Source organism: Liolophura sinensis, chromosome 7 (genome assembly GCF_032854445.1).
Source record: "Liolophura sinensis isolate JHLJ2023 chromosome 7, CUHK_Ljap_v2, whole genome shotgun sequence".
In the NCBI taxonomy this organism is placed as follows: domain Eukaryota; kingdom Metazoa; phylum Mollusca; class Polyplacophora; order Chitonida; family Chitonidae; genus Liolophura; species Liolophura sinensis.
Genome location: NC_088301.1, coordinates 58512630 through 58529469, shown reverse-complemented (window position 1 = coordinate 58529469; position 16840 = coordinate 58512630). Strand labels below are relative to the sequence as shown.

Here is a 16840-nt window from a genome sequence, read left to right as displayed (position 1 = left end):
GAGAAAGTACAAATACTTTTTACCTGTTCACTCTGTTACAGGGTGACTTTGTGTCGTTGTATGCCAGTTTGGTCACTGCACCGTTTTTGCGTTTGCCCCGTCGTTACCAACAGGACTGTGTTTTTTCGCGGACTACACAGCGTAGGGGCATAGTTATATGTGTGAGTCAATGACGGATTAAAATGACCTCACTACCACAGCGGGGCGAGTAGGAAGGAAAGTGTGGTAGACAACAGCAAAGCTATCTGACAATCTGCCAGAACAAAGCGCGCTTTGTCCATTCGGACCAACTGGAAACTGGTTGAGCCTGTTTTAGTCAGTTGACCACAATTGTTTCCGAAGCTTTGGTCTGCCCAAGACTCGAATGGCGCAAGCAAAGTGACATCAGAGTTGTCTGGCTGCAGTTAGACCTGGCATAAGCAGCTGCCATCACCAGCATTAGTGGGCAGTGACAGCTAGCTGTAATGGTCATCAGTAGTTGTCTTACTAATACTATAACTGTATAAATTGGGGTGGGTGTCATTCCTTGAAGTCCTGTATATTTGGCAGTATATGTAAGTATATGTGTTAACTTAGTCATTTAGACCATTGTGTGGTACACAATGAGCAAATTAATAAAATACATGCAGTGAAGTGTTCCTGCAAAAGAAGTGATCTGCCTTTGACAAGATATTGCCCAATTCTTTTTTTTAGTGTATTTGGATCCCAGTATATAGTCTGGTATTATATGTTTACCAAATACCTTGAGTCACAAATCTTAGAGATTTGAGAAGTTACCGTATATTTTGTGTTATTATTTCAGACTTGGGAGGAACCTTTGACAAAAAGCAGAGAATGGTATCTCTGGTGTGCCACTTTCAAAAGGCTCTACCAACAAGATGTGCCTGCCTGTGTGCGGTGGTCCTGGCATCTTTGATCACAACAACAGTGGCTGACATTTACTTCCACAATCCAAGGTCTGTGTAGCAATTTTGATGAATTGGGATATGGAGATACGTTCTGATTGGATGGTATATAGGTATGTAAATATACTCTCAAAAGATTCATCTGTTAAATTTAAGAGAAAGTTCCTTGTCTGAGTGAAGTTAGAATGTATTGTGTTATTGCAGCAGATTATTTTGGTGGATATAACACAACAGCTATGAAGTCAACATGAACATTCTAGTAGGTGGACGGGATATTATGCTGTGTTATAATAACTGAATACAGTCCAGCATCACTCACACAACAGACTTTCTGTTAAATTTAACAGATTCATTTTTTGAGTATATATTTACATAGCGATACCTGAGCACTATAGTTTAAGCATGATGCATATGTTAGAATTTGTAGCGCTCAGGCTTTGTAATACTTCTATTAAGGTTTAAGGTTTTACCCACCCCAAGGGTCTGCCTGTAAGACTGTTTGATTGAGGTGTTAAATGGGGGAATGGGTAATATTCCTTTTCAAGGCTAACCTATGATCAGAACTTCGCCTCTGAATGGGGGAAATTAACACGCACCTGAGTCAGAAATATACAGGCCTCCACAGCTGGTGAAGCCAGAGTCACTTATGACATTGAAATACCTCGCCCAGACTGTACAAGTCAGTGGGATATGACCTACATAAAGTTTATAATGCTTTTACAGTAATTTAGTTTTCCTTACTTTTCATTATACTTTCTTTGTGTATGCATGAAAGGTGGAAGTGTGTTCATGTTATTTTACATTTATATAATGCCTTTGTCCTGGGCCTAACATGATGGAGTAGAACAAAACCAGAAAGAAAAAAAATGCTAATAAATGTCCCTCAAGGATTTAGGGAATGGTCTTAGGAAGATCAGTGGCCTCCCACCATTATGCTGACTGCCATCGTATGAGTGAAATATTCTTGGGTGTGGCATAAAACAGCAATCAAATAAATAAATTGGAAGATTAGAATTATGAATCCTATACCAGAATGGTCTGTAGAAACACAGTCAGTGTGGATGTACCCATATCAGAATACCATTACCCAACGTGCCATCTTATTTGTGTGCAATGATGCAGTCTGAGATTGCATTAAAGGATAGATGGAACAATATGCTTTTTGTTTCTTAGTGTGCAGTTTAGAATATGTCTTAATTGATATGTAATAACACTAAAAGCTTCTCACCATTCGTGTTTGGGTCCCAGCAGCCTTCCTGCCATGAATATGTGAATGTTGATAACTGTTGAAACCACTCGGGAGGAGTCTGAATGGGTGGTTCTTAGCTGGTTTATCAATGTTATTTCCAAAAAATCCTGACCAGTTACAGAAGATATATAAAATGAAGGGTTGTAAGGAAATTTAAAATATGCCTCCTAAGTGAAGGTCTTTTTTTCCTTTTCTTGACATAACTTCAGTTTTTCTATTCCCTTAAAAGCATAATCTTTATTTTAGAGTATCCCTTAAATATGATAATGTATACTTTTAATTTTATTTTGTGCATCTGTTTTTGTAAATTTGAGAATGCTGGCAGCCACCAGATAAGTGAAATATTCCTAAGATTCCAGTGAAATAAATCACTAAACAAATCAAATTCTGACCAGGTGAGGTAATATAATGCTAATCCTTCTACTGTCTTGAAAACAAATCTGACGAATAATGCATAGCGCATGCAGGTGTTCATGTCATTATATTCAATGGGTTTGTTGGGTATATAGCTATCTTATGATGGCTCTAATTAGAGGATGTATGCTTAGTTAGGTGCATATTAATTAAGCTAAATTTAAACTGATAACTGGTTGGAGTATGTAACAAATTATGGATTATAACTTCCACGGGAATAATATATGTTCATGAATATATATTTTAGGGGGTCAAATAACAGACTAAACGAACAAGGCAGAAAGAGGAATAATGCTAACAGGTATGAAGGAAAAAAGCTGGTTTGATCTTTGTCTGATTTTAAAATGTTTCTTCCGCATTATTTTAATATTTTTTAATGATGTTTCATTGTTTATAAGCTTAAATCAAATTGTTTATGATAATTTTTTTAAAGGAGAAGAAAAGGAGAAAAGTATGCATTTCTCGCAGGTGCATGCCATAAAAAAATTCCTGGACCTCAAGGTGATAAATTATAAATAAAGTCCGCGCCTGAAGAACTAGTCCTGAAGTCTTCTGTGTTAGGAGGAGAATTGCCGCCAGAAACCGCCAAAGTGCAGTTTGTACATTTCTGGGGGAAATCTTCTTCCCAGAAGGTAGAAAACGGTACAGTTTGTTTTCCGCTGGATGATCAGGAAACCAGAATGTTGGACGTAGGTTCTGAGTTTACATGAACAAGCAGGCAGTGTTAATGACTCTCACAGGCTGAGAGGCAACACACCCACCAGTATAAATTAGGGTGTTAAAGATGGAGGACGCGATTGACTCGGCCATTTAATGATTTCTTCTCCTTTAATGTTTCAATAAACTGACTGTAAATTTTCAACCTTTGCTTACTTATGGATTTTCACAAATACAATGTCTTATTTATATTTAATTAACAACATTGTCTTGATGTAAGTCTTATGAATTTAGTGATTAATTTTTTTGTGATATTTCTTCCAGATTGTTTGATTCTCAAAACAATGACAGAGGCGGTTATAATGTGGGAAACCTTTACTATTACGCTGGTTCAAAGCTGTCAATAGAATGGTAAGATTGATAGTCTAGACATTCCTCTTTTCTCATATTATATGAATTCTTTCTTGTCATTAAGTTTTGTGAAAAGTGCTAATATATGACATACTGTATACTATCTTACTTCTAATATTATCGTTGATGTCAAAATGCTGTTCTGCTGAACTTTGTACAGGATTTTGCATCAATAAAATCAGGCTATCTTATCAAACTTTAACATTCTAAAGAGTTTCACAAACTTAGCACAGGTTGTGGACACTGTCCCATTGTTGATGACCTTTAACTCATCATGAATTAGGTTAACCACTGTCACTTCTCCAGGTCACACACCCTTTGTATAAACTTATGTCAGTGTTGTCGACTATTATTTTCTCTGTGTGTCTTTTCTAGGCTGTTAATGTAGGATACATACATTCACATGGCTAGTCCTGGCCAACTGGCTTTAATCTGCCTGAGGTTCCCAAACCCACGGCCAGTCATACCCCAATTAAATAAAGCAAACATATTACACATGTCCATTGCGTACATTGATACAATGCTGAGGGTACATGCTTATTAATCCACACATGTATTCTTGTGTTAAAATTATGAGTATGAATAAGGTGCCCAAGTTTTGAAAGCATAAGGAATGAAGACACACCCATGCAGAGGAAACTAATTCCTTTTGTACCATGTCATTCAGTATGGTCTTTTTGAGATACAACTATTTCAACAGTGACAGTTACATGGTGATCTCAGACTCCTGATAATCATTTGGGACTAAAACAGATATCTGCGTCTTTCCAGAGACTGTAACAGTCAGGACTAAATGGGATGTCTGGGACTATTCTTGCTGAGACTTTTTCAGTATTAAATAAGATATCTAGGATCATTCTAGGTGGCATTAGGTCAGGTCTAAATGGGATGTTTGGGCTCGCCCTGGGACAATGTCAGGATTAAATCGGATGTCTGGGATTGTCCTGGGACATCATCAGGATTTCTCTCCAATATAACCAAATTGTGTGAGCAATGGCAACGGTTAATTGTAAATTATATGTGTCAGTTAGTTGCTTGCCTGATAGAAAGTCATTGTGCTTTGCTAGTGCATCTAGATGGAATCAGTGCTTTGCATGTTTATGGCCTATTGAGAAACAGTGTTGGCCTATAGATGTGACAGATCTTATGACATGATTTATAATGATGGAAAGTAAACTCTTGTTTAGCAGTACCTGTTTTATAATGACCTACCTTCACACAACTTTGTGACCATGCCTACTCAATTTTGTATTTGCTTTATTCCATGCACCTTCAGTTGCTATAGTAACAAGTACTTAGGGTTCCAGGAATTGGCAACTCCACATTAAAGGTTTTGTTATTGCGTTTTTGTCGAGTGTACTGATATTACAGCATGGTCACCATAAAGTAGTATTCACTAGGGTGTACAGTGTATTACTGGCTAAGCATTCATTCCAACAAATCTGATATCTCTAGTCATTTCTGTTTTTGACTTACCTATATGAAATCAGACAGTATGTTTTACTCAAAGACAGTTATGTGCTGGTTCTAAATCTTTGTTTCGTTTATTCCATGAGATAAAATTGGCGCCTGCTTTGCACTCTTTGGAAATGTCAGTAAAGTATCAAAATATCACGAAGGAATGATAGTGTAAATTTATGCATGTGTATACATGTATGCCTCTTCGTGAGTTTGTAACATGCTGAAATGTATTCACATATACATGTATGCCTGTTTGTGAGTTTGTGACATGCTGAAATGTATTCACATATACATGTATGCCTGTTTGTGAGTTTGTGGCATGCTGAAATGTATTCACATATACATGTATGCCTGTTCGTGAGTTTGTAGCATGCTGAAATGTATTCACATATACATGTATGCCTGTTAGTGAGTTTGTGACATGCTGAAATGTATTCACATATACATGTATGCCTGTTCGTGAGTTTGTAGCATGCTGAAATGTATTCACATATACATGTATGCCTGTTCGTGAGTTTGTGACATGCTGAAATGTATTCACATATACATGTATGCCTGTTCGTGAGTTTGTGACATGCTGAAATGTATTCACATATACATGTATGCCTGTTCGTGAGTTTGTGACATGCTGAAATGTATTCACATATACATGTATGCCTGTTCGTGAGTTTGTGACATGCTGAAATGTATTCACATATACATGTATGCCTGTTCGTGAGTTTGTGACATGCTGAAATGTATTCACATATACATGTATGCCTGTTCGTGAGTTTGTGGCATGCTGAAATGTATTCACATATACATGTATGCCTGTTCGTGAGTTTGTGGCATGCTGAAATGTATTCACATATACATGTATGCCTGTTCGTGAGTTTGTAGCATGCTGAAATGTATTCACATATACATGTATGCCTGTTCGTGAGTTTGTAGCATGCTGAAATGTATTCACATATACATGTATGCCTGTTCGTGAGTTTGTAACATGCTGAAATGTATTCACATATACATGTATGCCTGTTCGTGAGTTTGTAACATGCTGAAATGTATTCACATATACATGTATGCCTGTTAGTGAGTTTGTAGCATGCTGAAATGTATTCACATATACATGTATGTCTTTATTTCAGGACCAACCAACATTCCTGTAATGCCCCAAATTCTCATTGTGAACTTATCATCCAGTACATGTGTGATGATCTGCTCAGGGATGGGTTGACCACTAAGTAAGTCCTCTTTACCTGGCTAAAACATAGCAGGTACTCCTAGTACTGAAAATGTGCATACTGTACAGGGTATATTGTGTAGTTAGGCTTGTTTCTATCAATAGCCTACTGCTTGTTGCTGTCAATAGCCTACTACTTGTTACTGTCAATAGCCTACTGGTTGTTGCTGTCAGTAGCGTACTGCTTGTTACTGTCAACAGCCTACTGCTTGTTTCTCTCAGTAGCCTACTGCTTGTTGCTGTCAATAGCCTACTGCTTGTTGCTGTCAATAGCCTACTGCTTGTTTCTATCAATAGCCTACTACTTTTTTTTGTCAATAGCATACTGCTTGTTTCTGTCAATAGCCTACCGCTTGTTTCTGTCAGAAGCCTACTGCTTGTTGCTGTCAGTAGCCTACTGCTTGTTGCTGTCAATAGCCTACTGCTTGTTGCTGTCAATAGCCTACTGCTTGTTTCTGTCAATAGCCTACTGCTTGTTTCTGTCAATAGCCTACTGCTTGTTTCTGTCAGTAGCCTACTGCTTGTTTCTGTCAATAGCCTACTGCTTGTTTCTGTCAATAGCCTACTGCTTGTTGCTGTCAGTAGCCTACTGCCTGTTTCTGTCAGTAACCTACTGCTTGTTGCTGTCAGTAGCTTACTGCTTGTTTCTGTCAGTAGCCTACTGCTTGTTTCCGTCAACAGCCTACTGCTTGTTTCTGTCAACAGCCTACTGCTGTAGAAAGCAACCTGAAACATACTGAAAAATTTTAAAATGTGAGCTACATGAGGTAGGTTATTTGCCCTGTAACTTTTCAGTAGTGCAAACCTTCAAGAGAAAATATGACCTGTGTGTTGACTATACCTGATTGTGTATTTTAGAACAATTCCTATCAATCAAGAGCAGTGTGCCAACAATGATTGTAACACAGACAGAAGTTATGGGATGCATGAAGACTATGACAACTACCTCAAATGTCAGACTACTCAGAGGAATCTGGGATTATTTGTGGCTGACCAGGTATATACCAGATAAATGTTGACTACCTATGATACACGTAGGGAGTTTATGAAAGGAGTGTACATGTAATTTTCATTTACCTGAAACCACTAGCAACATCTACTTAATGTTTTGTTTAAAGTTCCTAAAATAAATTGAGCTGTTTGACCAACACACTTTCTATTATGTACGTTTAGTAAAGCTGGCAAGTAAATATGTAGCAGGAGGGTGCGAGTGCAATTAATAGCAAGTAAATATGTAGCAAGATGGGTGCAAGTGCAGTTAATGGCTAGTAAAATATGAAGCAGGATGGATGCAGGTGCAATTAATAGCTAGTAAAGATGTAGCAGGATGGGTGCGAGTGCAATTAATAGCAAGTAAATATGTAGCAGGATGGGTGCGAGCGCAATTAATAGCAAGTAAATATGTAGCAGGATGGGTGCGAGTGCAATTAATGGCTAGTAAATATGTAGCAAGATGGGTGCAAGTGCAGTTAATGGCTAGTAAATATGTAGCAGGATGGGTGCGAGTGCAATTAATGGCTAGTAAATATGTAGCAGGATGGGTGCGAGTGCAATTAATAGCAAGTAAATATGTAGCAAGATGGGTGCAAGTGCAGTTAATGGCTAGTAAATATATATCAGGATGGGTGCGAGTGCAATTAATGGCTAGTAAATATGTAGCAGGATGGGTGCGAGTGCAATTAATAGCAAGTAAATATGTAGCAGGATGGGTGTGAGTGCAGTTAATAGCAAGTAAATATGTAACAAGATGGGTGCAAGTGCAGTTAATGGCTAGTAAATATGTAGCAGGATGGGTGCGAGCGCAATTAATAGCAAGTAAATATGTAGCAGGATGGGTGTGAGTGCAGTTAATAGCAAGTAAATATGAAGCAGGATGGGTGCGAGTGCATTAGCAAGTAAGTAATTATGTGTTTTTCAACATCTTAGTAGTGATGTACTAGTAATTTGCAAAACTTAGTTTCTATGTCCTCTTTCTGTTTATACATTAAATCTTGTCATAAATACTTGATTCTGTGAAAATTTGAATTTGTGGGTACATATGTACCTGTATGCATGATTTTTGTGCCCATTGTAAGCTTGTTTTTGTCGCACACAGAAATTAAACTCCCAGAAGGCTACAAGTACGCGTCAGAACCCTGGTGGGACGAGGCGTGGATATGAGTGCCCAGAGGAGCGGGACTACTACCCATACTGGAGGTCATCCCCGTGGAAGGTAAGATTGGTACTCAGGCACCGAAAACGTATAACACACTGTCTAACATGATTCCAGAGAGAAGGAAAAACGGTCAGATTTTCTGATGGAGACAGTCAAACACAATTTAATGAGAATAGAAAGCTTTATTGTCTGAGGGTAAAAATACAAAACTTCAGGCCAGCAAAAACCTGTGCTTCCCTGAAACATTCATAACAATTACATTAAAATAATAATTTTCATCATGGTATGATAATAAAAATAATTTCTATTATGGCATGTATAGTTCATTGGGGCAGTACAGTCATTTTGTTTACCTCACTAGTGGATGAATACACAAACTTGCAGGCTAATGGAATTGAATATAGTGGTGGCATATCAGTAATGATCAAAAGCTGATAATGAGTAAAATGTAAAAGCCCCCTATATTAAACAGCGTTGGTAATTCAGTTTCTCATGGAATGGTGGATTGTATTCATGGCAAGAATGTTCACTGGTTATTTGTTTAGTTTTATTTATAACTTTCTGATTGTCTTGGTGGGACTTTGTGCAAAACTCATTACAAGACCTCAAATCTTGCTCTGATTTAATCGCTTGCAGGATATTGTGGTGATGACAAATGACCCAAGACGGTGTGACTTCTACAAGTCTGAGAGCCAGAATGTCAAGTCCAAATGGGAGTGCGTACTTCCTGAACTGGTCATGGCAGTCAACAAGAGGCAGTTGTTACTCCCAACCACAAAATCAGAATGTGAGGTGAGGTCATGGGGGATGACTCATTGTAGGAACCAGTGCTCATTCATACTGACTGACTGCATCCTGTTGACCTATTGACACACTGACTGTCAGCGGGCTTGAGTGACCTTCAGGTCAATGTGGGAAAAAGTTTTGTCACCCTCATGTTCTTCATCAAGTATGTTGATTACAGCAACATGTTATCCCTTAACCAAAGTAAATTGTTTTAATGGCATCAGTTTACTGCAAAACCTTAACAAAGTCTTAACTTGCATTTAATGGGATTGAAATGAATTACTCATGAACATGGCTAAATGTAGTGCCAAACTACAAAATCTCTGGTTTGAGTGTTACTCTACTTGCATAAAACATGACTTTTATATTATTTGTAATTATGAGATCAAAAAAGGATCCAGAAAGGAAACGAAATCAAATGTATGTGTTTCAGGCCTTTTGCTACCCATCTGGCCACAGGGACTGTGTGAATGGAGAGTGGAGAGAGATGCCTTCACATGGGTTGCCTCCCCCTGACTGCAGAGAGACGGAACTCTCCAGAGACAACCATCTGGGCAATGGAGTTGATGGACATCCAAACCTGTACAACTGGACTGTGCCAGATATTGAAGGGAAAAGCTGTGTCATGAGAATAAGGCAAGAACAAAAATAATCATCTGATCCATGTCACTCAAGTGTCATCCAGCCTTTCCTTCGACGTAAGAAATTAGGAGATGAAATTGGTTACGTAACTATGAAGAAGGTAGAAGACAGTTAAGATGACAAAATGGTTTATTTGTATACAACCATTATGCAGAGGCATGCTTAACGGATTCATCACCACTATGCAGGCAAGGTGGATTGGACACATTCATCTAATCCTTTCAACACAGTATGTCCAAATACATCTAAGATTTCTGTTTTCCACAAGTATGTGTTTGCATGTAGATTGAATACATTAATTCATCTAAAATCTATCTTTTCCACATGTGTCTGCAAGTATGAATTGAACATATTCATCTAAATTTCTCTTTTCCACATGTGTCTGCATGTAGATTGAACACGCATACACATTCATCTAAAGTTTAGCCTTTCCACAGAGTATATGACCATATTCATACAATGGACACTTCTGTATTTCTCCTGTGGGATTGTCTTGGCATAAAATATTCCACTGCCTAATAGTAGCGCCATGCAGGCCACTGTCTGAAATTTTTTTTTTTTTTTTTTTTTGTGGAGTACTGGGATGTAAGGAGTACCATGTTTTCAGACATTCTCTGAAGATGATTTCATTACTGTTTCCATGAACTTTTACCACAGACAAAAACTATTGTCATTTTGCCTTCGTTATTCACTTTTAAATCAAGAATTTATATCCTTACCAATGTTAATAAATTAATTGCCCAACATTTTAATTGATTTTTACTACAGAAATGTTGAATTGATTTTTCCCACAGAAATGATGAATTGATTTTTCCTACAGAAATGATGAATTTTTTTTTTCAGGTACAACATCTCAACAGATGATTACAACCCATGGAACACAGACTCCAGTCTGAATGCTGAGAGAAACCAACCATCAAAAGTGGACTTTTCTGGAAGATATGAATTTAGTACACAGACTGAAGCTGAAGAACGAGGATATGTGTTTGAAAATAACCCCTTAGTGAAGCTGTTTTCTGATCCAGAGCTGGACTTTGACCTCCAACTGGCAATAAATACGGCTCAGTTTGGCCGTGTGTTTCAGGACAGGTACTCTTTCTGCAATTTATTCTTGGTTCCATGCAAGTAAGGTATTTAATTATTGTCTGTTGCCAAAATTCCGTACTAATTCATATTTAATGCTTGTAGGCCTACCACGTAAAAGCCAAGTCTTGTTCCCATATTAAAACAATTAACTGTTTAAATAACATTCGGTCTACAGTTAAAATAAATTTTGATCCATTTCCGAGGAAATTGAATCCCACCATCTCAAAATCAAGTTGTCAGGTAAATGGATCCAGGTCTGTGTTTTGGTGTGTGTTTTAGGTCCCATGCATTCCAGATCCGACGCAGGCCAGAAGAGCTTCAGGGTTCTGTGATCCATAACCTGAATGTGCGTGGTAAACGAGGAAATATTGTGCAGGTGTACCCAGCTGTGGAGTATGACTTTGTCCCAAATGACCTTGAGGTGGCAGAAGGAGATTATATTCACTTCCAGTGAGTACATGTAATTACATTGGACCAATAGTGGTCTAAGATGCTGACCAAAAACAAAAGAAACTTCACATTTGCAGAAATGAATTATATTGAAAATGGGTAGCACAAGGTAGATATAGGGGCAAATGCGTTAATGGCCAGGTCTAACCTGATGCATCCGACCAATGCAATTATGGTAAACCACACAGGATGCATGCAGCATGCTCTTTTGTAAAACGAGACCTTGCAGTTGTCCGAGGTCATCTGACCACAATTTCATGTGTCTGAGTATTAAGATGTGTTAGGAATTTGCAGGTGATGCTAAACAATTCTCACTCCACATCATGCAAATGTTGAACATGAATATGCAGTTAGCATGCTGCAGACTGGCAAGTCTACTATGGTTGTTACATGTGACTTGAGATGCAGTAGATGGACAGTTCACAACCTGAAGACATGTTTACATCAAATGCGTACGACATCTGACAGTCTCTGGTCAGGATGACACATGTGAGGACATTGAAATTCGGCTAAATGTGCATGCTTTGCATAATCGTTTTATGACTGCAAGATCAAGCAGTGATGCACTGCTTATAGGTCACATAACTGCTCACAACATGTGAAATGGCTTGCATGCTGCCCGTCTTCGTGTCTGACATCCTCATGTCGATCTTTACACAGATGAAAAGTTATGAAGGTATATGCTGGGCAATATGTCACCAGTGCTGAAACCTGAGATCATGGAGATTTCTTGTAAAATGCAAGTATTGATTCCAAGGACTAGCCATGGAGATCACCTCACCTCAATCCCATCTAACACTTACATGTATGGCATGCTTTTGGCAGAAATCATCTGGTCTTGGGATGTTGACCCCATATTTTTAAGAGCTGGGCTCCATATTAGTACAGCAATGACGCAGATTGCCTATTGCCGTGTGTACGAGTGTTAGTCAGTGGGAATGCATTTGACCTTGGGTGGGGTGTGTGTGTGTAGCGGTGGGGGGGCAGGAGGTTATATGTAATACTGAACAAGCTCTAATACAGATGGCCAGTCCCTTTGAAATCAAAAAGTTCACTCCATTATGATACTGTTTATGGTGGAAGGTGCACCAAGCGCACCTGAATGCCTAATACTGCGCTCATTACGTCCATAAACCAGATTCCATATGGGTATGTTTGCAAGATAAAGTAAAACATGAAGTTTCTTTTTTTTTTGTTCAGTATACATGTTGAGGATAAGCTGGTTTATTCTCAGTTAAGACGTGCCACAAAGATACCTTGTAATTTTGTGAATTTGAGATACATGCTTGGTGTATATAATGATTTAATGGCATACACTAAACGATATATTAATAGAAGGGATAATAAGTAAGCAAAGCTTACCTGATATCTTGTGTTTGTCTAAATTGCCACCATTTAATGTCAACAGGTGGACAGGTTCGAATACAAATCCTCCTAACAATGAAGGGCAAGGTAGAGCAGGTACAGACAGAAGTAATGTGGTTCTGCTGAATGCCCAGGTGTACCCAGAAGGATCTGGGTCACAGTATGGTCCTGGTCAAATGCACGGTCATTATGGGACAAATTATCCCAGCCACATTGACAATACGACGTTGTTAGGGCTTGGGCCAGAAGATCTGGAAAATCTGGCCTTCTTGTACTCCAGTAAGTCTGAGTAAATGTTGACATTTGTTGAGTATGCAGAGAGTTCTCTTACCATATAAAGATGACAAAAAAGATATTGTGGTAAAGTTCATGACAAGGTTGCTTCAAATAAACTGTTGTAAGTGTTGTGCTGATTTTGTGATAAAAAAAATTTGCAGCTTTCTTAAAGGACAAGACAGCACCTGGCTAGAACATACTTCAGTCGAAAGCAGGATTCTCAAGCTTTCTAAAAAGTATCATACTTTATGATTTTAATGAGATTTCACTGAAGAACATATTGAACAAACAGACAATACTGCACAAATGGCTGGTATGGATCGAGGCAGACGTCTTGAAAATTTTATTTAATCAAACAGATTGCTATCAGATTGCGCAGCCTAAGCTGTGTTGTAGCTATTACCCATTAACTCCATGAAGTGACGTGATAACAAAGAACTACTGCATAAAACATCATTTTAGTGTTGTGGGACAGGTCTGTATCATTTACTGGCGAGCACAGATGTAAAATTAGTTGATTTGCAAACTGTGTTATATTCAACAATGGTATCACAATTTATGTCAGACAGTAGCATACTGCCTCGGCCCAAAACACATTCATCTCTTCAGAAGACCCAAGGCCTACATTAACAGGCTGTTCAAATTATACAGATACATTCTTTGTTCTTGATTTTACCATTTAGTCAGCAGTTTCTAAATAACAAATATCAGAGTCAGTAAAATATTCATTAGGGAGGCTGAAGGTTGATGGGAATGAGAAGACGACATCTCACCAGACAATGCTTAAAGTTAATTAATTCTTATGATATAAATATTTTTTCTCTAAATTTGTTACACTTGAAGAATTTAAATTGTGCTCCTTTGTTGTTCTCGCATACTAGTGCTGATTTTCTTCCTGTTTTCGTTAATAAAGTAGAGTAAAGTTATTGAAACAATATTCAAGCCAAAATGCTTTGTCTGACATCTGCAATGACTAGGTCAGCAGCGCTCTTATCTTAGATTTCTATAGATCAGGCTCAGTGTTGCTTACATTTATTTCCTTTTGTTTCAGAATTGAGCACTAATCTAGTTGTACAACAATCCTATTGTAATTTTGTAAACATTTAATAGGGATCAAAATCACCATCACAACCCTTCCTGAGGCTATGACCTGAACCAGGGATACCCCATCCAAGCATACTTAATCTGTGAACAGTATTGCTGGCTTACTTTATGACAGAACTCTTTTTATCACTTGGACCTTCATTAACTATAATGTGGAAAATACCTTCGACATTAGAGAGCTAGAGTTAACATGATGTCACCTTGTTGTCGATAATGAAGACGCGCTGAAGCTGTGTGTAGGTGAAGTTTCACTAAACTTTTTCTGGGTTTAAAAATATGTAAAAAAAAAATTTAATGCTGGTTTAAGATACTTTGAATGGTAGTGTTTCAGTGGACATAAACATTAGTTATATATAGGTGCTATATTAAATTGTCTCTGTTTTTCCTTGCCCAAGTTTGTTTAAAAGACAGTTGTGTTTGAGATTTTAAGTGATGTTTCATTCATTACTGACACTCACTGTATGCCACTTCATACTAGACTAATCTAATGTTTTCACATTAAAACAGTTTTTTTAAATTTCAAATTTCTTATTCACTTCTCTTTTTTGTGTGTATTTTATGTCAGTGGTCACACATTTTCAGAAATGATATAAACAGTGAATTAATACTGGGTATGTGGGAGCAACTTGGTTTGCATATCAGAAAACAGATGTTTCATGTATCGCTAAAATCTGTTAATTGTCAACATTTTTGAAAAATATGTTGAATAAGATAAAGCAAAAAAAAGTTATTACTTGTATAATTCTTTCGTAGTATTAATCTTTATTATTACATGTATTGTGAACATATGCCTGAAGACAAAGAAGATTGGCAAAGCCATTTCGATGTGATATGTTGTCCTGTATGTTACAGATCAGTTTGGAGGGGATATGTCAGAGCTGGATGATGCAGGAACTTACTTTGACTTGACCCCTAAGAAGGTCACCATAGCAGGAACATACAACTATATGTCGACTAGAAACAACAACTTTTCTAACCGAGACCACAAAGGCAGAATTTTGGCGTACGATTATCTCGTTACATTGGCAGCCATTGGCTGGAGTGGAGGAAATGTTAGCCTCTCTGATGGGTGAGAATTACTTGCTTTTCACATTATCAGCATTCTTCTGAAGTGTTTCCAGATGATACATATTAAGTCAAACCCATCACAGTGGCTGTAGTTAGTTTCATGGGTGGAGGAAACCGAAATTCTCTTTATATCCCAGTGCTGAAATAATGGACACTGCAATGTTTACTAAAATATAGTTTGTGCTATGACCAGAAATCGCCTAAATATTAAATAGACCTTTGAATAGCACACTTTTATGAGGGATAGCACACTTTTATGAGGGATAGCACACTTTTCTGAGATAATATTAGATGGATTATGGGAATACTAACTTAAAAAATTAGACACTTTACACAAGAGTCTATTATTGTCTTTATATTGTGTTTTTGGTTTCGGTATTTTAGCAGTTCATAGTAATACCTGTTTTAACGAGCTACCTGTATGTTTCTGTAATTTATATTCTTACATTCCTTGTTCGACTATCAAGGTTCTTTATGAAACTCTGAACTCATCAATACATGTACTTGTAATTTTCTAGGAGTGCTACAGCAGTTGTCCCCCAGGGAGTGTTTGACAGACTTCAGAAAATCAGGCTAGAAAGCTGGTCTCCATTGAAAGGTGATAAGGAAATAAGAAGCCGAGGTCGAGAAATTTCTGTGAGTGTACAGAAACTTGAATATTATAATAAAGCAAAACTGCAAAATATCTTTATTCTCGTAGAAGGGCTGTCTTTACTTGTATTTTCCGTGGTCAAAATCATTTTGCGGTTTTATCTGTTCTTTAAAATTGTTTTGCCCAATTTTTTACCACAGCCATGATTCTAATATAAACTGCATGTTCATGTACACATTGCACTGAAAAAATCGTTCACAGACCATGTGGTGCTGCAAATCATGAAAATTTAGGCTGGTTAGATTAGTCCCTGACATTGCTGTCCAGGCTAGACAACGTCTTGCAGATCTCTTCAGAAACTCGTGTGTGATATTATTTGAACTTATAAAGTAAATTCATTGTCAGGAAAATCTTGGTTTTAACTTCCTAGTGGCTCCACCTGTAAAAAAGACACCATGTAACACTTCATTCATGTTTCAGGTGGGTGATTCCTACGTTAGCAATTTTCTGGTGGTACATCCTGTTGAACGGCTCGCTGTGAATGGAAGGACATTTTCTGTGCAAATGGCTGTGGACTGTTCTGTTTGTACAGTTGCAATGTATCGCAGTGACCCAAGTACATTTTCTTTTTGGACGAGGGTAAATGCTGATGTTGCCAATGGTAAAGCCCACTTTGAAGCTGTTGAAGGTGGTGTCTATGTTGCGCGCTCAGAGAGCAAAATAGGGGTGTATGTTGGAGCTGCAGTGGTTTGTGTAGCTATCCTTCTTGTCCTTGTTGGAACTATCATTTACTTCAAAAAGCACCCAGAAAAATTCCGACAGATTCAAAAGGCTGCAAAATATGCAGAACGGTCCACTAAAGACAAGGTTTAATACAGTTCCCATCATAACATTTTGCTCACCACAAAATTGATATTCAGGTTAAAATGTATGAATATTAATTAAATGCAGCTAGGCTGTCTGTGATGATATTAGGGACGTAATTCTTGACTCACAC

General features: G+C 37.8%; 1 protein-coding gene across 3 annotated transcripts; it reads left to right on the top strand.

Annotated features, from left to right (window-relative positions):
- The first annotated feature begins 208 nt into the window (after window positions 1-208).
- On the top strand, window positions 209-16831 carry LOC135470082 (protein DD3-3-like). 3 transcript variants are annotated; one of them, XM_064748823.1, is made up of 15 exons: window positions 209-554; window positions 803-956; window positions 2816-2869; window positions 3550-3636; window positions 6225-6320; window positions 7178-7316; window positions 8415-8531; window positions 9111-9266; window positions 9694-9896; window positions 10746-10991; window positions 11268-11438; window positions 12847-13082; window positions 15036-15252; window positions 15770-15887; window positions 16324-16831. In XM_064748823.1, exons 2-15 carry the CDS (start codon window positions 835-837, stop codon window positions 16714-16716), a joined length of 2355 nt encoding a protein of 784 aa, XP_064604893.1. In that variant the 5' UTR covers window positions 209-554; window positions 803-834; the 3' UTR covers window positions 16717-16831. The 3 variants fall into 3 exon arrangements, with proteins under 3 accessions (XP_064604893.1, XP_064604894.1, XP_064604895.1); XM_064748824.1 differs by lacking the exon at window positions 209-554 and having other exon boundaries at window positions 583-956; XM_064748825.1 differs by lacking the exon at window positions 209-554 and having other exon boundaries at window positions 911-1018.
- The last annotated feature ends 9 nt before the right edge of the window (window positions 16832-16840 follow it).